Genomic DNA, 24136 nt, shown 5'->3' with positions numbered 1-24136 from the left:
TCACTGTTACGTGGGAGAAGAGGCCGACCCCCAGCTCACCACAACCTCCTTTCAGGTCATTGTAGAGAGGCTTTCAGGTAGTTGCAGTGAGCACACTGCCCAAGCTCCTTGCCAGGTGACGTATGGGGCGATGGTGCCTCCCAGCCCCAGCCCCAGCCTGCTGTGGGAAAACAGAGCCTTCCCTGCCACGCCGACACCACCAACCCCATCCATGTCTTTGGCCAACGCAATGTGAAGGCGTTGGAGCGCCCACGCAACACTCTCTTCCTTGCTGGGGGAAGACATTGTTAAAATGGAATTTGCCATTTGAAAATTAAAAAAAAAGAGAGAGAGAGAGAGATACAAAGGGAAAACATTTCAAAAATTCTAAGTGTTTTGCAATTTTTTGTAAATCCTGCTCCCTTTTCTTGAGAGCTAGCCTGCCACTGGCAGACCCACAAGCACAGAGGTACCGCCAAGGAGGACATGGAGCTGTGTGTAGGGCTGCCCCACAGCACGGACTGACTGCCATGGCTCTGGGAATGGCGGGGGTGGGAGCAGCCGGACAGCGAGTGTGGGGGCACCTTGGGCAGGCCACAAGCGGCCCATTGTGGTGGCTGGAGGCGGGTGCTCAGGCCGCCAGGGAGGACGGCGGCCACTCGGTGGAGAGGGCTCAGCAGCCCTCAGCCCTGTGGCAGGCTGGGGCTGGGCCCCCCAGCTGCCTCACTCTGCTGGGCCCAGCTGACCCACACCTTCACGCCTCTGCCTATAGCCCAACATGGAGGAGGACGTCGCCTCAGCCCTCTGCCCTCCCACCTCAAGGCTGGCTGGCCCCAGCCGCATTCCAGGCCCCCTGCCACGGCGGGATGGTCCTCCTGGTGCTCCCACCCAGCGGAGCTGCCTCTGGGTCACTCTGCGGCAAGGGGCTGGGGGGCCTCCCTGGCAGCGGCTGCGGGCCCCGGCCCCAGTCACCCCTGTGGCCCCGTGCCCACGGCCTGCATCAGGACATGGAGGGGCTGAGGTCGCACCGATGGAGAAGATGTCGGGCATCGGGGACCGCACTGGTGGGTGTGCGCCGTGAGGTGGGCTGGGGGTCGTCAGGGATGCTGTGCGGGGCAGTGTGGGGGCTTGGGGGGTTTCCCCCTCACTCTGACAGAGCTGAGGGGCAGTGGAGAGTCAGGAGAGGGTGGTGTCTGGAGGGGAACCATGACTGTCTGTCTGTCTGTCCATCCTAAGGCAGCCATGCTGAGCACACTTGTGGAGAAAGCCACCCACCTCTCAGAGCTGGGTGCTGGCATCGCCTGCCAAAATGTTGGTGCCCCGGCACAGCTCAGGGCAGCCACAGCGCGTGTTGGGGACCTTGGAGGAGGCAACACAGAGGGAAGGGGCATCCTGCTCTGAAGCAGCTGAGTGACCCACACGGCTCCCAGACACAACCAGTGGCTCCTTGCACATGTGTGTGCATACACGCACATGTACGCACACACATGCACAGTGGGTGGCTGTGTCTCTGCACTGGGGGCTGGCAGCCAGCAGTTGCGGTGCCAAGGGAGGAGAGGTTTCTCATGCCTCCGCAAGTGGAGCTGAAGGGCAAATGGGTCTTAATGAGCTGTTTGCAATTCCCAACTCCCTCTCTCTGTGAGGCCTCACCATCCCATAAAATAAAGAAATATCCAGGTGGGGAGCATGGTTTCTCAGCCACAAAGGGTTAAATACTCCCCCTGCAAACAGGCAGCTGCACTCAGGGATGCTCGGGAGGGAGAAGGTGGTGCGGGGGGGGGCATGGGGGGGGCTGTGCGAGGGCCCCCTCATGGTGCATGGAGCCTGTCCATGGTGCTCCTCCGTGCCCGCCACTGTGCCCACCCCATGGGGAGTGGGGATGGAGCTCGGGAGGGAGCGCGGGCGGGGGAGATTTTGCAGCGATGTTTAATATTCAGGTCACATGACGGTGGCAGCAGGAGCAGCACCAGCATCTCTGCTCGGCTGAAATAGCCACTGGAGAAGGAGGGGAAGGAGAGGGGGGAGAAGAGGACAGGAAAGAAGGAGAGAGGTAAAAACAGAGCGTTGTAACCCACCGTGCTGCACCAGCGTCAAGCTTAGGACAGTGGGGGCAGAGCCACCCCCTCGGGAGAGTGTTCACAGGCAAAGGAAGCTTCATGTTCAAAGGTAGGATGCTGCGGGCTGGCGGGGCTGGGCGATGCCGCAGGGACACACAGGCTTCTTGTGCCCCCACACTGCTGGGGATGAGTATTTCCAAAAGGCAGCGGGGGGAATCAGCTTCGTATTTTTCCTTCTCATCTTTCAATGGTAGCACTGAAGGAACAGCACCGGGGTTGGCGGTTGTGGTGCTGATACAGAGTAGCTGTCGCCAGGGGCTGCTCTGAAAGACAGAGATAATCCCAGCTGGTCCAGGGCCGGGAAAGCTGATGAACTGTTCTGCCACTGCCTTGTCCCTTCTTGCTGCCGGGGCAGTGGGGATGCTCTGTGCTGCTCCCCAGGCACCTGCGCGGGAGCTGGCGGGTGGGCTGGGGACAGGCGGCTCTGGTGGGGTAGATGCCCAGGTCCTGGGGTGCTCAGCATTCCCTTGCCTTGGGGTACAGCTGGGGATGTGCCAGCGCTGTCACCTCCAGCTCCTGCATCTCTGGAGAGGCTTCAGCACACGCTGCCCTAGATTTGGCTGCAGCCAAAGCCCTCTGCAGAGCAGTGAGGGCACATGGAGGAAGGCTGCTGCCAGCAAGGCTGCGGCAGCCCAGAAGGCTGGGATAGGTTACCCAGCCTAGCTTGAAATACCCGGTGGTGCTCAGGCTGGGGAGCAGGGACACAGGTCTGGAGCCACATGGGTGGCAAAGGAGTGTGACACGCAAAGGTCACTGCCTCCAGTCAGGGCAGGAGAGCTGCAGCGAGGCCGTGGATGTGCTGCATGGGAGCAAAGCAGCTTTCCAGAACTGTGAGCTGGGTTGTGGTGGTGGCCGGCTGCTTGCAGCCTCCCCTCCCTCATGCCACTCAGACAAAGGATGGGAAGGCAGGGGGAGGGGATAAGGCTGTATGTAGGTTATCAGGTCTGCTCTGCCCCAGGACACCGTGGATGGAGGTACCCCTGCCTGAGCCCACAGCTGGTCTGCAGGGCCATCTCCGTCATGGATATGGTGCAGCAGTGGTGCCCGTTGCCGGCTGTGGCCTACAGGGAAACATTTTGGGGTGGGTTGACGGAGCTGACTGGGGCCTCCCTGGGCACCCACAGCTGCTCTGTCCCTGCAAGCCCCGGCCTCAGGTGTACAGCTCTGCCTGCAGCCAGGGAGCCCATCACCACGGCTGCCCTCTTAAATCAGCTCTTGCTTAGCACACAGAACAAAGCAGCAGGGAAATGGGTGGTAATGCAAACAGCGGATGCGAGTGGTTAACCTTGACTAACCCTCTTTTCATCACAGCTGCACTGACCATAGCTCTCTGTCAATGGATACACTGGAGGGAATGGTCAGCGGGACTGCGGGATGTGCTTGGGATGCATAATGCTACTCCTTGACCAGTCAGAGCTGTAATGAAGCTTAGCAGCAGCGTTAGCATCACAACCCCTAAAGCAGAGCCATCCCCAGGGGACAAGGCAGGCATGTTTTGTGGCTCGAGGTGCCCTACAGCTCTGGCTCCAGTCCTGCACGCCCTGATCTCCTGCTGGCTGGCCCGCAATTGGCTCCTTGGATTCCTCTGTAGGAGCCAAGAGGTGGAAAATCACAGCACAAAGCCTTCAGGTATCCCTTTGTAAAATGTGGGCTTCCATTTAAAGCCTGTGCAGGAAGCACCCTACATGAAGAGGAAGGCAAGTGACTAAGATAAAAGGGGTATTCCCTACCCTGAGACATTCTGACCCTGAAATTGGAACTCCCAGAGCCACACCATTGATAAACAGTCCTGGAAGTATTTAAGAATTCTAGAGTTGTTGTTTTTTTTCCCTGATCTCAGGGCTTTTTATAGGTGCTCAGGCTGCTGGGACCTGACTTGAACAGATGTGCTCCAGCCACTCGAGCAGTGAAGGCTGCCAAGAGATGGCCAAGTATTGCAGTGTCCACAGCAGTCAGCAACAGCTGTGGGCAAAGTGTTCCTCAGCACAGCAAGACTGAGGGATGGGTTATCAGCCTTGTAGTGAGCCCTGAGGGTGGCTGCCAGCTCCCTCCTTCCATCTCACCTCCCTCTTCCTCCTCCGTCACTCTGGGGTAGGGGGGACCCCAATGCAGGCTGCTCTGGCAGACTTAGTCAGCTTGTGGCCAGGAGCAATAAGCAATGGCTCTGCTTACCCTCTCCCTTCCACCCCCTCCGTAGTCATCCCAACAATGGAAAGATAAGGAGCAGGGCTGTGTGTGGGCACTGCAAGATATGGGGCACGGCCCAGCCATGTGGCCATAGTACAGGTGGCACAGGACAGGCACGAGAGGACAAGTGAAGGGCAGGGTAGAGGAGAGCTGGCTGACTCGTTCCTCCATGAAGTGGGCTTTCCTGGCTGGCAGCAGCTTTGAGAAGGCTGGAAAAAGACACGGGGAGCCTCAGGGCAGGCTCTGTCAGCAGGAGAGCACAGGCGAGCTGTGACGGCTGGAGGTGAGGGTTGTGGTGAGTAGTACTCAGATAGGCAGACTGCCTCCACCAGCAGCAGGGGGTGTTCCCAACAGCCAGCCCCGCTTGGCCAAGCCCTGGTCCCCCCAGGTTCTGGTCCGTTTGGAGGAGAGGCAGGGCATCCTCCAGCAGAGCTGGCTCAAAGGACCTTCAGGACTACCTATCCATGAACAAGATCTCCCTAATCTCGAAGCCCCTGGCCTGTTCTAGCTGAGCTGTCCCTGGTGCTGTCGGTGACCTCAGCCCATGTGTCCCCCCAGATGGCAGTCACCTGCCTGGCCACTTGCTTGCTCTTCTGCAGCCAGCAGGATCTGCTGAGAGGAGCAAAAACAAACCCTGCCGAAACGATGGAAAGGGATAATTTAGTGTGAGATGTGTATGGAAGTAGCATCCAAAATAAGAGAAGTGCTTACCAAGCAAAAGAGCATGCTGTCTTTGTCCTAGAAAAATAACCATCTAATGAGACAAAGCATAGTAATTAGAGTGGGAGAGGCTCCAGTTTGCAGCTGGTTGTATATGAAGGGTGCTTGATTCCCATCCCCCCTTCATCTTCCTTTCCAGATCCATCCCTCATGCCTCCTGTCCTCACCAATAACAGCTTCCCTTTGTGCCTTGTCCTCTCCCAACCTCCAGCTTCCTTCTGTGGTGAGTGGGATCTGCTCACTAATGAGGCAAGAGATGGAGATGAATGGCCAAGGCCTGCCCCAAGCTGTGTGTGCTGTCACCCAAAAAAGAGTCGGGGAGGCTAGGAAGCCCTCAGGGCCTTTCTCTCTGCTGGTTTGTTTTGCATGGAAGAAGCAGGGAGGGGAGGGAGGACAAAACACAGTTTAAGGGTAGGCATGACAAACAGCACCAATCTGTGGGCAGGAGGCAAGTGTGGAGGTTGTGGATTCTGGTGAGAACTGGGAGGCAAATCAAGAAGGAGACACACACTGGTGTTCTGGCCCCTCTCTAGGAGCCCAGCCAGTTTCACTAGGCCTGCTGCTGCTGTTTGGAGATAGAGATTAACATGTTCCATGCTCAAGGAACCCTGCTTGTCCAACTCCTCATCCACAGTGATATGTAGAAGAGTATGCTGGAAACTCAAGTAGGTGTTCCTCCATGAAGAGCCTTACTACTAAAATCTTGCTGTCTTCTCATGCTCAGCAGCCCTTGAAATGGACACTTAAATCTGCCTTCCACAGGGCAGCAGGGAGGTCCTTATCACACCTGAGTGATGATTTCTCAATCTTTCTCCCTGTGCAGGACCAGTCGAGAGCAAAAACGAAGCAGCCATGTCTGAGCTAGTCCCAGAGCCACGACAAAAACCAGTTGTGCCAATGAAACCCGTGGGCATTAATGCCAACTTACTGGGCTACATCGGCATTGACACCATCATTGAGCAGATGCGCAAGAAGACCATGAAGACAGGCTTCGACTTCAACATTATGGTTGTAGGTAGGCAGGGATCAGTGGAGGAACTGGGAACCATGGCTGGATGCTCTCCCATGAGGCCAAGTGGGAGAGCAAGCCCTGAAGGGAGGGCATGAAGGATCAGACAGTGCTCACTCTGGGAGAATCATAGAATCATTAAGGTTGGAAAAGACCTCTAAGATCACATAGTCCAACCGTCAGCCCATCCCCACCCTGCCCAGTGACCATGTTCCTCAGTGCCACATCCATACAGTTCTTGAATACCTCCAGGGACAGTGACTCTACCACCTCCCTGGGCAGCCTGTTTCAGTGCACCACCACAGTTTTGGAGAAATTTTTTTCCTATTATCCAACCTGAATTGACATCTTGTACAAGACAGGGAGATACCTACAACACTTCTTCATTCTGACTCTGTTCTCTGAGTCTGATGCCATTGCTGGGCTGTGGCAGATGTCATAAGCTTCCTCTTTGCAATCCTCAGGTCAGAGTGGGCTTGGAAAGTCTACGCTGGTGAACACCCTCTTCAAATCCCAGGTGAGCCGCAAATCTTCAGGCTGGAACCGGGAGGAGAAGATTCCCAAGACAGTGGAGATCAAAGCCATTGGGCATGGTAAGAGCCAGGCTGCTGGGATGCAGGCAAGGCTGATGCTTCAGCATGGCTCTGCAGAAGAACCTAGTACTTTGCTGTAAGGCAGCCCTTTCTCCATGCGAAGCTAAAGGAGAAGTGCCAGATTTACGTGACCTCAGACCTAGACAATGCTTTTCTTAAGCAGTGGTGCTTCCCACTGATGTCATAGCCAAAAGTAAGAGGTAGAAAAAGTGTTAGAGACATTTCCCCTGCCAAGACATTGGTCTGTGTGTGTGGGCTAACCCTTGTGATTCCTATCTGCAGACATTTAATGGTCTATACCAACTGCACTGTTGGATCTTGTCCTAAACCTGGCAGAGTACATCTTCTCAGGGCAAAACATCAGCCTAGCTTTTAAACAGTGAGGAGCAATGAGCATCATCCCAAATTCAAGATGGTATGTGGAGGAGAGGACAAGTTGTGTTAGTTAGGTGGGCCACATAAATAAGCACAAATCCTTTTTCCTGCAGAAAAGTGGTATGAGGTAACTTTGATGCAGAGGTTACCAAAACTTAGAGTCAGAAGCCCAAGAGGGGTCACAACTGTTGAGGCATGACCCAGCCTGGCCTCGTCATTCTTGGTGGACGAGGAAGAGGGCAGGGCACTCTTGCTTTCCTGTAAGACACAGAGACATGCCTCATGATGGAGCAGGTCCCCAGGGAGGCATGCAATGATTTGCAATTTCTTTCTCAGTTATTGAAGAAGGTGGTGTCAAAATGAAGCTGACAGTGATTGACACCCCGGGATTCGGAGACCAGATCAACAACGAGAACTGGTGAGTTTTACCCCATCAAGACCTGTATGTCCCATAAGGGGCTGCAGTTAAGTTGATACATGGAGTGATGCTCAGTTACTTGCCTTGGAAAGTGTCTGGGATCCCAGTGCACTCAGAGTCAGTAATTGGGATGTGGAATTTTGAGCACCATGGGTTTACATGTGTGCTCAGAGGTATGTGCACATTAAATAGTGATTGCCTATTTCTGTGCCTTAAAACCCTTACCCTCACTCAAACACTCAGGAAATACCTGCCCTCATTTTGCTCTCAACCCTTCACCCCCAGTACAGGTAAAATGCAGCCATGCTGCCAGATCAACTCACCGCCAGGAAACCAGGCAAAAAACTGTAATCCCCTCCCCCAGATTGAGCATTCTACACATGCTTCTTTAGCTGAAAATTGAGCTTTTCTGCCCGGAATCAGGCAATCCAAATTTTTCCAAGATTTCTCACAAAGACCAGCCCTCAGCAGCCCCTTGCCATGGCACCATCGGGTCCTTCCTTCCCTCTTCCACTGATTTAACTGCTGATTTCCATAGCAGTTTGCTCAGTTGGAAAACTCTTAAACATCTCTGCTGGTAGTGGATTTTTTTTTAATGCCAGAGTCTGCTTTACTGCTGTCAGAGCTGGGAACACTGTAGGCAGGAACATGAGGAGATTTGTACCTATCTATTCATCTCTCTCTCCCACTTTAACAGCTGGGAGCCTATAGAGAAATACATCAATGAACAATATGAAAAATTTTTGAAAGAAGAGGTGAATATTGCAAGGAAGAAACGAATTCCAGACACGCGAGTGCACTGCTGCCTCTACTTCATCTCCCCCACGGGCCACTCGTACGTATGCAGTTCCCTGTCCTTTCTCATCCCCTTCATGTCACTGTTGCAGATATACACCCTGCACAGCTCAGTCTCAGCTGCAGACCCAGGAGTCCTACCAGCAGGGCTGGATACTATTAGCTTCACTTTAGGCATTGCAGGGTTTGAAAGGGTCTGGATATCAAAGGCAGGAGAAACATCATTGTGCTTTTTTTGGGAGTGGGCAGGATGGATGGGAACATGGAGGTCTCACTGATGCCCTGATGCTGGGAGAGTCACTAGGATGAAGGGCAAGGAGGGTAAAGTGACCCCTTCCGTGTTGTTCCTTCTTGGGCTGCAGCCTGCGGCCCTTGGACCTGGAGTTCATGAAACATCTCAGCAAAGTAGTGAACATCATCCCGGTTATTGCCAAGGCTGACACGATGACCTTGGAGGAGAAGACCGAATTCAAACAAAGAGTGAGTATCCCTCCTTCTGCATGGGATCCCTCCCTTCCCTGGCTGGGAGATGGGAGAAATGAACCATATCCTTTCTGCTGGGACTACTGCTCAGTCCCCAGGGCACTCAGAGTCCAGCTTTGGATTGGTGGGTAAGTCCTAGCACTGCCCTGAAGATGCAGCTGTCCATGGCTTGGAGATTACATCTGTTAGCGGAGGAAGAACAGTGGGCATCCCTGTGACATCCCATGATATGTTCTGTCATGGGAATTACAGAGCCAGACAAGTAGCTGGGGCTGGGGGAGAAAGACTTGTCACTGTTGCCATGTCCTCACTTTGCTTCACACCTCAATGGGGACAGTCCTTCCAGCCCTTCCCCACTGGAAGGATGTCCCAGACATGTCTCCCCAACCATCCTGCCTCCCTTCCCTTCAGGTTTTTGTTGCTTTGTCCTCCAAAATGTCTCTCTGTCCAGGTGCGCAAAGAGCTAGAAGTGAATGGGATCGAGTTTTACCCCCAGAAAGAATTTGATGAGGACTTGGAGGATAAAACAGAAAACGACAAAATCAGGGTAGGAAACATTTTATTGTGGGAGGGGAAGGGAGGGCTGAGGGCTGGTCAGATTTAATGAGTAAAACAGACAAGTGTCACTTGGTTTTAAGTGCTTCATGGTCCCTGAGTGAAAGATGCAATGGACACAAGAGAATTCTATTCATCCTTCCTAGTTTAATTTGTCCCTGACATCTTCATGGGTACTAGGAAGGCTGAGTAAGGAAGGACTGTACTTCGCCTTCTCTTGCTGAATGCTCTGTTTGGCCTCTGCTAAGGACCAAAGGGCCAAGTCCAGTCCCTGTCCCAGATAACCATCTCATGACCTCAGGCCAAACTCCACCTGAGAAGCAGTCCAGTGATTTGCCCTGCCAACTGCTATGAGAAGGGATTGTCTCATTCTTCCTACCTCAGACAGGTAGAAATCATCTAATTTCCAGCCTGCATTTGTTCATGGCCAGGTTGTACCCAGGATTACACGTGTTCTTGTGCCAACATGGACTTGAACATTTCTCCTGCCTACTGGTCCCATCAGCCAGAGAACAATCTTATCCTGTGCTGGCCTTCTTCTGGTCAGCTAAATGAGACAAGCTCCTCTGGTCAAGCTTCCCGTTTTCCTGTATTCCATTAACATTTTTTTATGTGCCTGCTCTAGTTTGATTAGATTTTCTGGCACTGGTGTGGGCACCCGATGCTCCCCTGTCTTTTCTGAGATCAGAACTGCTAAGCCCCTGGACCACATGTGCTCTCTAAACAATTGCATCACACTGGTGACTCGTGGTCATCTTGTGACTGACTGGCAGATGGGGTCCTTCCCCTCCTTCAGTCATTGCCTGTGCACAAACTCAAAAGTCACAGCAGAAATTCTTGGTGTTATTCCCTAAATGCTGCTCTTTGTACCTCAAACTTACCTAGATCCTCCTGGATAATAACCCAGTTTGCCTCTGGACTGACAACACCCCCTGGCTTTGTAATGCTACTGCATTTAGTTAGCCCACTCATTATTTTTGGGGTTATTCATGGAAATATTGTCTTCTATGGTAGTCCTCAAGAAACTCTAGCAGTAACTAACTGCCTGGCTGCCTGAGACTTGCTCTTTCAAGCCCCCTAACTGTCATAGCCCCAGCAGAAATTCCCACCTCCCCCAGCTTCATTAATCATTTCCCATTTGGCAACACATCACACACTCTGGGGGAGACCAGATGGGTTTTGCTTCTCCTCCGAACTGTTACTGTTTGTAAGGAAGGTGCCACAATTTGTTCTGCACTTCAGCCTAATTGCCCCTAGGTTTGGTATGCTCACACGTAAGAAATAAACTGTCTTTTATGCTCTATTCCTGGGTAATTGCAATCCCTTCCCAGGCCCAGGGAAGTCTACAAAGCAGGACAAACCTATGAACAGCCGCACAGCCTTATGAATAGTAGAATCCCTGTTCTCTGGAAACAGGAGCTTTCTCCCTGTGTGTAGAGATATCTTGATCCACAACAGTCTCTCCTACTGTCCCACTTCCCAGGGACCTCTGGCCCTCCTCAGTACAACAATTTCAGTAATTGAGCTTTGAATGTTCATGTGTTCTGTTAAGGGGGTTATTGTGAGATTTTCTAGTGAAGAACTGCAAACTTGGTGAGAAATACTCACTGTAAAGTATCCTTGTGAGGAGCCTTGGGATGACAGACACTCACCTGGTATGTCAATGCACCTCCTCTCTGGTCACCTTGCCCTTCAGAAAAGCTGGAGATGTGTGCAGAAAAGCTTTACTCCCCTCTCTGGAGCCTTTGGTGTTACTGCAAGGTATATACTAAGCCCAGGGGGTGCAAGGACACCTGTAAAACAAGAGCCCAAAATGCTATGGATTGCAATGATGTGTGAAGTTTTACTTTGGAGAACCTCCTCCCTCACGGTAGTCTTTGCATTTGGTGAGGTGTGAGGAGGAGAGGTGGCTAAGGAACAGTGATGGTGCTGCTCTCTGGAATGGGTTTGATAGGTCTCTCCACATGTCTTTCCCTAGCAGGAAAGCATGCCCTTCGCAGTAGTGGGCAGTGACAAGGAGTACCAAGTGAATGGCAAAAGAGTCCTGGGCAGGAAAACACCTTGGGGAATCATTGAAGGTAAGGAAACTCTTGCTTTTGGGAGATGATAACAGGGTCCTGATAATACGTCTCATGGCTTCCTTCCCATGCCTTTTGTCTTTGTGTGTTTTGTTGTTATTTTTTTTTTAAACCAAGCAAGAAGTGAACTCTCAAATAGCTCTACTTGGAGGGAACTGCCACTGTCAATGTGGTACACTATTGCTAACTGGCAGAACCATTCTCAACACCATGGGGTGCATGAAGCTGAGTTCCTACCCACCTGTCACCACTCAGCACATCTGCTCAATGCCTGACAGCTTGTCTGCTGTTCACACAACTGCCATTCTTTCTGCCATATGCCCACCTGAAGCATGCATATCCCATAGCAATGACCTTCCCATGCTCTGTAACCACAAACAGGTTGCTGAAAAAATCAAACGTAACATTTCCTTGCTTTCTTTTCAGTGGAAAACCTCACTCACTGTGAATTTGCCCTGCTTCGAGATTTTGTCATTAGGTAAGGCCACAGTTATGCCCATTACTCTCATCTCTTGATAAGAAGGAATTCTTCCTGAGACCCTCTTAGAGTGAAATAGTCCTTATGGGAGGGAAGATAAAGCACTTTTCAGGCAGTAAATGCTTATGTGGGGTAGGGTTGGATTGAGTTAAGGGGTCAGTACTCTAGTGCTTCTCTTGACCACTACGTCAAGTAGGTGATGGTTTTCATGTATGATCTGGACACCTTAAGAAAAGCAGGGTAATAGCACCCTTCTTTAATCCTATCAATTGTGTTAGGTTCCAGCAACTTCTAGTTGTTGCTGACATAGGTTTGGATTGGAGTCATTGGTAAAGAATACACTACCCTATCCTAGACCATCTTTTCAGTGGTGCTGCCCAGTGATAAGATAAGGGGCACAGGTTTGAGACAGACAAGACACTGGCAAGCACAGAGAGAGACTGCAGTCCATATCCTGCATCCTGCCTAAGTGTCTTCTTGCATGCTGATATTCCATCTCTCTGTTGCATTCTGGAACCTATATGGGAAGTGGGTAAGTTTGTTAACCAGACTGACTGAAGAACTCTTCTATTTATCTCGGGGAATAAAATGATAGACAGAAAGCTAACACTGATAGCGCTGATGCTGGTTATCATATCCTCTTTCCAACCCCACTTTCACTTTGTCCCATGCAGGACTCACCTTCAGGACCTGAAAGAAGTGACCCACAACATCCACTATGAGACCTACAGGGCCAAGCGGCTGAATGACAATGGAGGGCTGCCCCCCATGACCTCTGAGACAGAGGAAAACCACGAAAGTAACCTGTGAATGACACCCCTGACATCATCTGGTGTCTCTGGATACGACAACCCACCCCTGCTACCCCTGGCTCTACCACGAGCCTGTCTCTGAAGCATGTGGAGCATTCTCTGTGTGTGGAGGGTGCATGTGTGTGTGCGTGTGTGCCTACCTGTGTGCCAGAGGGGGACCAAAGGCATCTTCTCTGCCCTTCCCAAACTGTCCTCATTCTCAGTTTGTATTTTGCACAGTGGACTGTCTGTCATCTTCCTTTCTCTTGTTTCTGTGTCTCAGCTGTGTGTCTTGTCTGGGGGAAATGGGGGTGGGGAAATGACTTATGGGGGCAATAGGGCTTTGGAAGCGGAAGGTGTGGGGCATGCCGGGGTCCTGTTTTTATCACTTGGGGACATAGCTCAGAGAGACTCTGGGACAGAAGGTGGAGTTCTTGGTGGGTGGGAAGGTAGCTGACTGCTCAGGGAGGATGGTGGCCCAGCATTTTATCTCCATTTTTTTTTGCTGTGGCTTGCCAAAGTGAAATGGCAGCTTGGAAGTGGGGAGCTTGGTGTTTGGAAGATGGGAGAAGTGACAGGAAGATTGACAGGTTTTGTGGTTCAGGGAAAGTGAGTGGTGGAAGGAGACAGATTGTGAGCTGTAGCATCTATCTGAGAAGCATCAAAGTACTTGGGGGAAAGAGCCATATTTTCCAGAATTAAAGAATAAAAGAACACCAAGATATCTTCTTTGGTGTCCACTGGTGATGGGAACACAATAAATACTTTCTCCTCACCAAAATATCTGTTTGGTACTCCAGCAGCCTCAGCCTGCGCTGCTCCCCTGCCCCTCATACTGCTCTCCTGCTTCCCATGTCCTCTCCTTTACTTTTATCCTCATTCCCTTTTAACCCTCTGTAGCTTTCTTCCTTTCTCTCCTTATCTTACTTTCTCTGCTCCCAACCCTGTCTATCCTTCATTTCCTCCAAAATCTTCCCTTTCTCTGAGTCCTTTCCTCCTTCACCACATTCACCTCTTTCTTATCAATGTGCTTTTGTTGACTCATATTGAAAAGCCACTGTTTCACCTTCACTTGGAGGAAGCAGGGAGAGAAGGTAAAGACCCACGAGCAGAAAGATGCAGTTTTACTGGAGGCTAAATTATAGATTCATAGAATCATTGAGGTTGGAAAAGACCTCTAAGATCACTTGGTCCAGCCATCAATCCATCACCACCATGCCCACTAACCATGTCCCTCAGTGCCACATCCACATGATTCTGAAACACCTCCAAGGGTGGTGACTCTGAGAGGGCTCACAACTGCCCTGAACGTGGCAGTCTGCCCATCACCTAGCAGAAGCATGTCACCTAGCTACCCGGGTCTGTACCCCAGAAGAACTTCTGGTTGCATTAGCAGTGCACGTGCAGAAGGCCATGGAGTGGGATGGTAGTGCTGTGAGTACAGGGAAGTATGTTGGGTTGGGATAGGTCTGGAAAGGCTGGTGTGACTGAAGCAAAGCCTGAGGTTTGTGGACAGAGCTGTTCAGGGCCAGAATGAGGGTGATCCAAGCTTTGCAGAACCATCTAGAAGCTTGTGTTCATATTGTGGCTTTCTGTGGTGCTGTCTTTTCAAAGCAAATGTCTCTTCCATCTCATTTCCATCCATCCACACACATCAGCTGCTCTCAGCACTGCCAGGACGTGAAGGTCCTCCCAGCCTTTCTTGTCCCTTTCCCCCACCACGTTCACAGCTCCCAGCACTTCATGCAGCCCCTTACCCACCATCCCACCTCAGCACCAGGCCTCTTCAGCCTTGACAAGAACGTTGTTCCTCACTGCTGTCTGCAGCCACCACATGGACCTTGCAGAGGTCACGCTGCTACAGACACAATGGCCGTCGTGGGGTAGGAGCCTCCTCCCAGCCTGTGCCCACCAGCCAGCCACTTCAGCTCTCCTCAATGTATCACTGGGGTGCGATGGTCACTGGCCAAGGGATGTCCCAGTGCGGCCACGTCATGACGCTGGGCCCAGCCAGGGCACGGCAGAGAGCTGGCACTGCTGGCAGCAAAGCTGGAAGGGCTTTCTTGCCTGCACCTTGGGCTGTGGGGTGAAGGCTGCACAGTTTGCTCTGTATGTGTAAGATTCTGGGGGGTTGGGGGGTTGGTTGTAATGAAATGGTTTTGATGCTCTGCTCTGTAATTTCCTACAGTAGACTGTTTCTAAAGAATCCATAAAGGCCCAGTGAGAAAAGCAAGCTTGGTGTCTTTCAGCGCCACCGCAAACCCTACACAGACACAACCTCCTCGAGCAGGGCAGCGCAGGGTGCGTGGGGAGGTGCCTACAGAAGGGCACAGACCCTGGCCCACGAGTCAGGCCTTCTCAGGGCCTACAGAGGCCCGTGGGCTCCTTGACCAGGGGTTCACTCTCCAGAAAAAAAAAAAAAAAAAAAAAAAAAAAAAAAAAAAAAAGCATAAAAACACACAAAAAAAACCCACCACAAGCCGACCACCCCCATCAGCGAACGAACCCGCCCCTCCCCACAGCGGCCGAATATGACGTCACGCGGGGGTCAGGCGGCTGAAGCAGCGGCCGGATGTGACGTCACACGAGGATCAGGCGGCATTCATGGCGCTCAACAGGCACCACTCGGCGGAGGGCGGTGTCGTCGTCCCCAACGCCGAGAGGTACCGGGGGGAGCCCTGTGCTGGGCCCACGGGCGGGAGAAGGGCTCGGGGTGCTGCTGGGCTGCTCTGGGGGAGTTGGGGCAGCGCCTTAGTGTGGGTGGGCAGGGCAAGGCAGGGCTGCCCCGCTGTGCTGCTCGGGTGAAAGGACGTTATAAGACTGCTTGAGGTGTCCGAAGGGGCGTATGGAGGTGGTGAAGGGCCTGGAGCGTGAGGCGTAGGGAGAACGGCTGAGGTCCTTGGGTTTGCTCAGTCCAGAGCAGAGGAGCTGAGGGGAGGCCTCGTGGCGGCTGCAGCTCCTCACAGGGAGCAGAGGGGCAGCGCTGAGCTCTGTTCTCTGTGACAGCGACAGGGCCCGAGGGAACGGCATGGAGCTGCGTCAGGGGAGGAGCAGCTGGGGGTTAGGGACAGGTTCTGCTCCAGAGGGCGGTGGGCACAGCCCCGAGCTGCCAGGGTACAAGGGGCTTCTGATCAATGCTCTCAGATATATGGTCTGATTTTTGGGTGGTCCCGCATGGAGCCAGGCCCTGTGGAGCTCAGGTCTCTGAGCCCAAGCCGGGCACTGTTCAGCCACAGGCACTCAGCTGTCCCGTGACAGCCCCAAATGGGTGCAAACCAGCTCAGCAGCATAATCACACCCGGATGGCAGCCTTGCTATTTGTTTATGTGAGTGCTTGGGCAGGAGTAAGCATTAAGCGACCACATAAATTCTTCCCAGTGAAGCAAACGAACCTGAAATTCTGCTGCATTATGTGGTTTGGGAAGTACTCTGCTAAGATTCTGAGTGTCAAGGAGATAGCTTTGCTTAACTTGGGAGAATATTCCGCCTTTGTAAGTTGGAAACAGAAAGTTCTCTGCTGTGTCTTTCCCTCCCAGGCAGTGTGAAAATCTGCACTGAGCTAAGCAGTAAAGTCCCCATAGACTTTTTGTTGGGGCTTTTTTTTCCCCCTCATTAAAGCTAGACTTCTTCATGCCCTCCTTCTAGGGTAGCAGAATTTTTCAGATATATCTGTTACGTCTTCTCTTCCCTAAAGAGCATGCAGTGTGAAAGTACAGTGCTCTTGGCTGTTTTCACATACCCTGGCCCTGCTGGTTCTTCCCAACGATTTTCTAGTTTCCTGATGTCATCTGATTTCTCCGATGTGCTGATAGGAATATGTAAAATAACTTTAGATCCATTATTGAGTTAGGGTTTTGTTTTTCCTTTTTCTGTGCCCTTGAACCAAAAGAAACACCTCAGATTTTTCACCTACTGAAACATGCTGCGAGCTTGTGGCATCCAAGGTTCTTCTGTTTATTTTGCAGCTTTCCTTACTAAGTGTTATGTTTGGGGTTTGCTCTCTCAGTTCAGTGATGCTCTTTCCCGAAATGATTCTTCCCATTTTCCTGAAAATATGTTTAATTTTTCAGACACCTCCATACCCCCAGAGTTTGCAGTTCTCATCTGTTTGTTCCCTCATGGTTTTACTAGCAGACTCTGCTAATGTTCCCATAGATACCTAGCAGTAACAACCTTATTGCTGACATTCGTGTCTCTTAATTTTTTTTCCTTAGCACAGCACTCCTCATCACAAATACTTGCTTAAATCATGTGAAGTAGGGTCAGCAGTGAGGGTACTGTGAAGCAACTTCCTCAGCTCACACAGCAGGTGCGGCATTCAGGCAGTTCTGTCTTCCCCTCTGCTGGGCAGTCCTGGATGTGGACATGGAGAGGGGTTTGCTGTGAGGTCATACCTTGACTCCATGGGTACAAATCAGAAAGCTCATCCTGTTCTGTGCCCTGCCAGGCTCAGGCTGTTGCCATACAGAGAGAGTAATTCCTTTAGCCCGATGGTTCTGGAGGCAGCTTCTCTTCCTGTCATTTAAAGTTTCCCTTTGTGGAGGAGGAGCAAGGCTTGCCAAAGGTGAGAGGATGAATTCTTCCACTCTGCACAAGTCAACCTAGTGTATCCAAAAGAAAAACTGCAGGGCCCGTGTTAGAATTGAGTATGTTGGGATAATGTTTAGGATTTGTTTGATGGGTGTCTGTGCGTTAGAGCTGAGGTTGTCTCCAACCGATCTGATTTCCTCCCGTAGCATTCTCAAGCAGTGTAAAGATGTGGAGCTCTCCTTCAGTGACGTGACGGGCAAGCCTGAAGCCTTCAAAGGCACCAAGAAGGGAATGCTGTATCTCACCCCATACAGGGTAAGTCTGATGCCAACAGGGTTTCCCCTTTCTCTGAGGGCCTTGTAGGCTTTAGACAAGAAACGTAGCTGGAGGCAGGAGAAGTGATTTTTGTTATGGGAGGAACCACTGCGGGTCCTAGGTACGAGAAGGCCTGGTGGAAATAGGACAGTCTTTGCCTATGTCATGGTCCTAATTACCTGCAAAGGAGCATACTTACTTGAAAATCACTATGTTGTGATTTAATATAATGTATCAATAGATAATTACTTTATTGGAAAACTGTCACAACTTATCCTTAAAAATGAAAATAAAACTAAATGTCTCTGTGTGCTGTAAACAGTATGCTATTTTGGAACCTGCATGATTCAGGTGAGTGAGTCATGCCATCAGATCTGTTTGGGATTCCACTGCCTGAATGCTGTGAACCAACACAGTACGTTCTGATAATAGAGGTTAAGTTATCCTCTTTTTTGGATGCTGCTTCAACTAGAACTCCATAACCACACTTTATACCTGATTAACTAATTCCAGAGCGTTCCTTCCTGTCTTGCAGATGATCTTCGTGTCAAAGGGCAAGGATCCTATGCTGTCTTTCATGATGCCGTTTCATTTGGTGAAAGGGTGCTCTATTGAGCAGCCCATTTTCTCTGCTAATTACATCAAAGGACAGATTCAGGCTGAGGCAGGAGGTACGTGCCTGTGCTTTGTAGACGGAACTCTTCCCAGGTGTCACAAGTCCTTTTCTGCTGAATGTGCTTAGTGCACAGGACTGATGGATGGTGTAGCTGCAGCAGCATAGTTCACATGTCTACGCTAATGTAACTTGTGTCTACTCATCCTTAACCTCAGCATTGCTTTCTGTCCCCCAGAGCTAGTAGCTCACTTTTGCCGGATGGCGTTTTAATCTTGTCACTTCTGTCTTGCTGTGGATGCCATGTTTACATGATTTCTGCCTGTGCTCATTTTCTCCTGTATTTGACGTGGAAGAGTGGACAATTGGCCACATCGCCAGTCACTGATGCTGGTAGAATTAGCACCCACTTGTGTTTTCTGGAGACCAGCAGACACTTAGCAGCTTGGATGTGTTTGCATGCATCTAGAATGCTGCTGTGTGTCACTGATTTAGCTTTATTCCCAATTTGCTGATGTAACTGTGTTGAGACTTAAAGACACAGTCGTGATTAGACGTGGAGAATTGCAGAAGGGAAGCAGGGATTCAAATCGAGGCTTCTAGTTCAGATTTTTTTCCATCTTCAGCCTTGGAATTAGTTTTTGTGTATTTTGATGGCATCTGAAGAGCTTGTGTTATTGGTTCGTGTTCCTAGCAATGCTTTGTGACTGGGTTGTCTGGATTGTCGTAAGCCCGCTTTCTCAGGCTGAAGTCTTTCTAAGACAGTGGCTTTAAAATAGTTCTAAAATGAGGAAGAATAAAAATGAGTGGAGCATTAACTGTTTTGACTGCTACTGAGGGTGTCGGTAATCTGTTTCAATACTAATTCTCTCTCCTAGGTGGCTGGGAAGGGCAGGGAACATTTAAACTGACTTTTAACAGTGGAGGAGCCATTGAGTTTGGCCAGCTGATGTTCAAAGCTGCCTCTAGTGGTAAGAGATCTTCAGAGCCTGCAGTTCCCCCATGGCTGACTGAGCTAGTTAGGGAGAGGTGCTCCTTTTCAAGTTCCTGGGGTGGGGTACTCTGTACATCTTCCACAGCACTGTATTTTTACTTTTTTTTCTTTTTTCCAGGGGGACTTCTGTTTTTCTTTCCAATTCTTTTTCTTTATTTTGCTTTCTGCATTCAGAACATTCTGGAGTTTGGCTTCTGAGGTGGTCTACCTTTTTCTATGGAACCTGATTTCTCATGGGAAAAAAAATTGAAATATATGATGGTGGAAAAACTGATCCCTGTACTTTCCCTCAACTCAGTTCTCTAACAGTGGAGTGAGATGGGGACTTTAACAAATCCACATTTGCAGAAAGGAAAAATAAATTTTAAAATGTGATTTTATATTTAGAACTTTTGAAAGGAAAAAAGATATACAATCTTGAAAGTTTAAAAAAACACTCTGCTGGTACTTATTTAAAACAGTCCTTTCTTCCAGCTGTGAGAGCCATGTGTTTGAGCTGTTACTTGATAGCATTTTTGCAGCTGGCTTCCTTTAGCACCCTGTGAATTTACAGCAAGGAGACTACAGCTTAATCCTGTTTAAGCACAGTACTTTGCTGAGGCTGTATAGTGAGCATCTCTAGAATTTAGATGATGGAAAATGGGGCTACGTGAACAGGACTATTTTCCTTTTATTCTATACATTCAGTTACAGCAAAAAGATGTCTGACTTAATAAATGTGTGCTCTTTAGCTTCCAGTGGAGTTCCTCTTCAGCCCCCTGGCTATGGATACACACCTGTACCTGGAGGGTATGGACCTGTCCCACCTGCTCCAGGTGGCTATGCACCTGCTCCAGGTGGCTATGCACCTGCTCCAGGTGGCTATGCACCTGCCCCAGGAGGGTATGCACCTGCTCCGGGGGGCTATGCTCCTCCTCCACCTCCAAATGGTCCTTATCCTTATGCACCACCTCCAATGAATGCCTACGGACCTGCTCCACCACCCATGGGATATCCGTATGCCCAGAATCCAGGTATGGAAGTGGTGTGATGATGAGTGCTGGGGTTTGTTTGGTGTTAGTTGTAGAAATGTTGATGCTGTGATGAGGGTTATTGTTGTTTCCTCTCCACTGAGATCCTTGTCCTTGCGAAATCTGTCATGGTGTCATGCTCTTGGTCACGACTGTGTGTCTCTGTAGTAGCAACTGAACGGGAGACAAGAGGTAGGAGGTGGAAATGCAGTATGTAAACTCTGCTGTTGCTTGACAAAGAATTGTTGCCTGCTGGTGTGACAGGCATTAGCAACATGTAAAATCACAGCTGCCTGCATCCATCCCTGCTGGCTTCCCTCACTGATGTTCCCTCTTGCCCAGAACTGGGCCTGGGAGCTTGCTGTCCCTCTCTACTGTCACCATAGTCCAAAGCATCAGTCTGGTATCATCTTCTTTCAGGTATTTATCCACCGCTCCCCAACATGAACGCCACAAATGTGATACCTCCTCCCCCCTACTCCGGGCCATCTCCTGCAGGACCCTCAGCCCCACCAGCTTCCACACCTTGGGTGGACTCAGGTATGCCAAGTCCTGGGGGACTGCCAGGGTACAATGCAAAAGAGCGCTTGGGGGTTGGGGCAGTGGGTGACACTGGGGGCACTCAGCTGCTGTTGTTGCAGGAACTGTCATGTTTATCTGTTATTTGAGATAACAGGTCTTGCAAGGCACTCAGTTCTGTGCTATACAGCTTGTGGTCAGCTTTAGCTGGTTTGCGGCCTTCCTGAAGTGCTATGAATTCAAGACTAGCTTGCTGTGGTAGCTCCTGTCTCTTTAAACATGTGTTGACTCCTCCGAAGTGCTTTCCTGGGCTGGAGGTTCAGGGCTGGCTTGGCTGCATAAGAAATGGGCATGCCCTATGCTTGCTCCTTCTCTTTCCTTTCTAGGGAGCAGTAAGGCCATGGAAGCTGCTTCCAGTGCGTATTACAACCCTGCTAACCCACACAATGTCTACATGCCCATGGTAAGTACTGTGCCTGTGGTCTGTGTGTGCCTGCTCCCTCTTCCATCACTGAGAGAGAGAGAATTTTGCTTTGCTAGTAAAATTTAGAGTGCCTTAATTTTGAAAAAGTATGGGAAGTATGCGCTTTCCTGGGAGGAAGCATAGATGACAGTGCCATGAAGAAAATTTGTTAAATCCTTCATCAGGAAGGGAGGAGGACATTAAGATTCATCCAGCAGCGGCAGCTCAGTGCTTGTCTCATTCTTACATGCGTAAAATAGTTGCATGTGCACAGAGAATAGAGCTCTCTGCTTCTGTAATGCTTGGAACGGGGAAGAGATAAAGAAGAACAGGTCATGTAAGGATGATAGCCTTTGGGTTTCCTCACTTGTGCTTTTGTCTGGGCTGCCTGGTGATAAGAAGGTCCATCACGGTTCAGTGAGTGGCAGCCGGTAGGTGTGCTGTAGCCACATCTGATGTGTGACAGCCAGTCTGCCTGCGTCCTCAGCTGCCTCGTGTGGGGCTGGGCTGGAGACTGGAGGAGCAGGGAAGCTTGCTCTTAGGCCAGGGGCTTGCTGTCTTCTGGGTCACAGTGTAAGCAGCAAAAGAGATAAAGCCCTGGAAGTGAAGATATGGATTTAAAACAGAGCTTATCTTTTTTTGAGGGGGTGTTCAATGGAAATGATATGGGAGGTAACACATATCCTGGAGCATTAACTGATGCTGGAGAGGGATGATGTGGTGCAGTGACAGCTTAAAAAACAGCACCCAGCTCTGGCAGTAACTTCTTGTAAGCCAAGCCTGAGAATTTCTGGGAAGAGCTCTTCATAAAGCAAGCAGGGTTCTTGACTATTCTATCTCCTTCCAGGATCAGCCACCTCCTTATTCACCTCCTGAAGATAAGAAGAACAACTAACAGACGGAAATTGCAGCCAGCCTCCCACACTCTCTCCTGGAAGACAATTTGGCTGTCACTACCCATCGGGTTAGCGTATCTCTAGGTCTGTGTATATACAATGTGTGTAGTGCTGGGCAGCTGAGCACCTGCCCTCCTTAAACATTAAGTTGCTGGCAATACAAGGCAGAACAATAGCACTTTCCTGCTTCTTTGCTTTATCGCATGGGGTCGAAGCACTAACCTTTTGCTCTGCCTTTGGCTTGAGGAGAGAGATGGACTTCTTAAACCAGTAGATCGCATCACTAATCTATGAGTAAAATACAAAAGCTGTGGCATCTTTGAGTAGAACTACTTGGAATGCCAAACTTCTAACTTCTTCTGGAGCACCACTGAAGAAGAAAATACAGAAAGCCATGAAATGTCCTTGCATAAACCGAAACGGTGTTAAATTCCCTTACGTTGTGCCACAGCTCAGCGTGAGATGGGATTCTGGAAATCCCGTGTTGTGACGGAAGCACAGTTCTTTTCCTGTCCTAGACTAACGGTCATGGGGTGACACACTTGGGAATTGCATCCTGAGAGACACTAAAGCATTTGGGGGTGTAAGTGAGCTGGAGATGGACCCCAGCTCAGCACTAGCTCTGGAAGGGACAATCCTACTGCACTCCTGATAGCCAGAGGTGTTTCTGGGCACAGGCACGCCTGGTTCGGTTACAGCAGATCCTCTGCTAGTATTTCTCTGTCTCCTTTCCTATTTAACTGTAACTTTGCAAAATAGGGAAGTGCTCAGGTGCTGCTCTCCCTGGTGGAGGACCTGCACTGCCTGATGTCTCCTCATCCTCTGCTGTGAGATGCAGCTGTAGATGCTTGGTCATCTGATGCTGCTGGCAGAGGGCTGTGAGAAATGTAACCAGAAGCAAGCAGTGACCCCGTAAAATCAGCCTGCCTTTGTAGACCCGGAGTAGAACAGCAAACAAAGGTGTGCTGCAGAGCAGTGAGTCAAGCTCAGGCTTACAAATCGGTCTTCCTTTCACTCTCCAGGAAGCAGGTCTGTATCCATGCAGTGATCCTGTGTCAGATGGCTATTCTTCAAGCGTAATGGAGTAAAGAGCTGAGCAGGAAGCTGCTGCCTCTGAGCAAAATGTGTTACATTAGGAAGATAACCCAGCAGTGGCCTTGTCAGGAGACAGGTCCCACAGCACTGGCTCCCTCTGCTGAGGAAGCTTGTGCCACTGTGCTAGCATGATGAGGAGAAGTGGCCTTTGTCTCTTCTTTGGGCCACTGCAGTCAAGGCATGCATGCCTATGCCTGAGCAGCAAGAGTAGGTGCTGCTGAAGTGGAATTTGGTTGCTCAGGGCTGCAGCACTCAAGTGTGGTGTTACTAATGCTTGGGTCTCTTGCAGAGGCTGTGGCTGCTCAGCCACAACCTCTCCTTCCTCTTTAGGACATAGTGCCATTAAACGTGCTCTGGTGAGAGCCCTTCTAGTCTGGTGGAGACCCCTGTGATCCTTTATATGTGGGATAACTGTACTTCTTTTCACAGCCTTCCTACCTTCACACTGAAGGGGAAGGGCTCTTTTAACCTGTGTGTGCGTCGGGACCTTCCTGTAAGTCAGGCTTGTGTGACTTAAATCTTCAAATTCCTGAAGCAGCCCTGCATGGGGGGGGAAGGTAACTTTCCTTCTTTAAAAACACCTCTGAAGTTTGAGTTAGAGGTGTTCAAATCACTCTGTATTTTAAAAAGTTTGTAACTTTTGAATTGCACTTTAATACAGAAGAGTTGATACCTGTAGCTGCCTGTTCACTGTTGTGTGTTGACTGTCATCGATCTCGCCTGGTGCCCAGGAGGCTGCAACAAATGGGGACCATTGTGGGTGTTCTCAGGTTGTGGGCCAGTTTCCCTCCTGCCCTGCTGCACAGCTACACTGGAGCTGGAACCAGGTAATCAGGTGGGGGAGAAGCATTGGCTTCAGCTCGTCTTTGGAGGGTGCAAAGCTGATGCATGGCATTGTTCTTGTCCAGAACAGATCTCCATAACTGGCTCATAATCGTGTCCTAGGGCAGGCACAACACTGTTGCTGTTTTCTCTAGTACAGGATAAGCACATAGGAAAATGGGAGCTGGTTGCTGGACAGACTGTGACATCTGAGTTTCCCCTTGTGCCAAGGAAAGCCGGTGCCTTACTGAGCACAGTGTAGGAAGCCCCCTCCTACGCTCTGTGAGCCCAGCCCAACAGG

At 50.5% G+C, this 24136-nt stretch overlaps 2 protein-coding genes across 4 annotated transcripts; both read left to right on the top strand.

Annotated features, from left to right (window-relative positions):
- On the top strand, positions 758-14974 carry SEPT3 (septin 3). Of its 3 annotated transcripts, none has more exons than XM_021383403.1 (10): positions 758-1043; positions 5827-6018; positions 6477-6605; positions 7317-7398; positions 8096-8233; positions 8556-8673; positions 9128-9223; positions 11210-11309; positions 11736-11787; positions 12462-14974. In XM_021383403.1, exons 1-10 carry the CDS (start codon positions 758-760, stop codon positions 12595-12597), a joined length of 1329 nt encoding a protein of 442 aa, XP_021239078.1. In that variant the 3' UTR covers positions 12598-14974. The 3 variants fall into 3 exon arrangements, with proteins under 3 accessions (XP_021239078.1, XP_021239010.1, XP_021238934.1); XM_021383335.1 differs by lacking the exon at positions 758-1043 and adding an exon at positions 1930-2145 and having other exon boundaries at positions 11213-11309; XM_021383259.1 differs by lacking the exon at positions 758-1043 and adding an exon at positions 1930-2145.
- WBP2NL (WBP2 N-terminal like) lies at positions 15090-23691 on the top strand. Its single transcript, XM_021382816.1, has 8 exons — positions 15090-15241; positions 17315-17423; positions 17959-18094; positions 18915-19007; positions 19762-20043; positions 20461-20580; positions 20946-21022; positions 21870-23691. Exons 1-8 carry the CDS (start codon positions 15183-15185, stop codon positions 21915-21917), a joined length of 924 nt encoding a protein of 307 aa, XP_021238491.1. The 5' UTR covers positions 15090-15182; the 3' UTR covers positions 21918-23691.

Source organism: Numida meleagris, chromosome 1 (assembly GCF_002078875.1).
Source record: "Numida meleagris isolate 19003 breed g44 Domestic line chromosome 1, NumMel1.0, whole genome shotgun sequence".
NCBI classification, from domain to species: Eukaryota; Metazoa; Chordata; class Aves; order Galliformes; family Numididae; genus Numida; species Numida meleagris.
The sequence above is the reverse complement of the archived record's forward strand: the minus strand, read 5'-3'. Positions and strand labels throughout refer to the sequence as shown.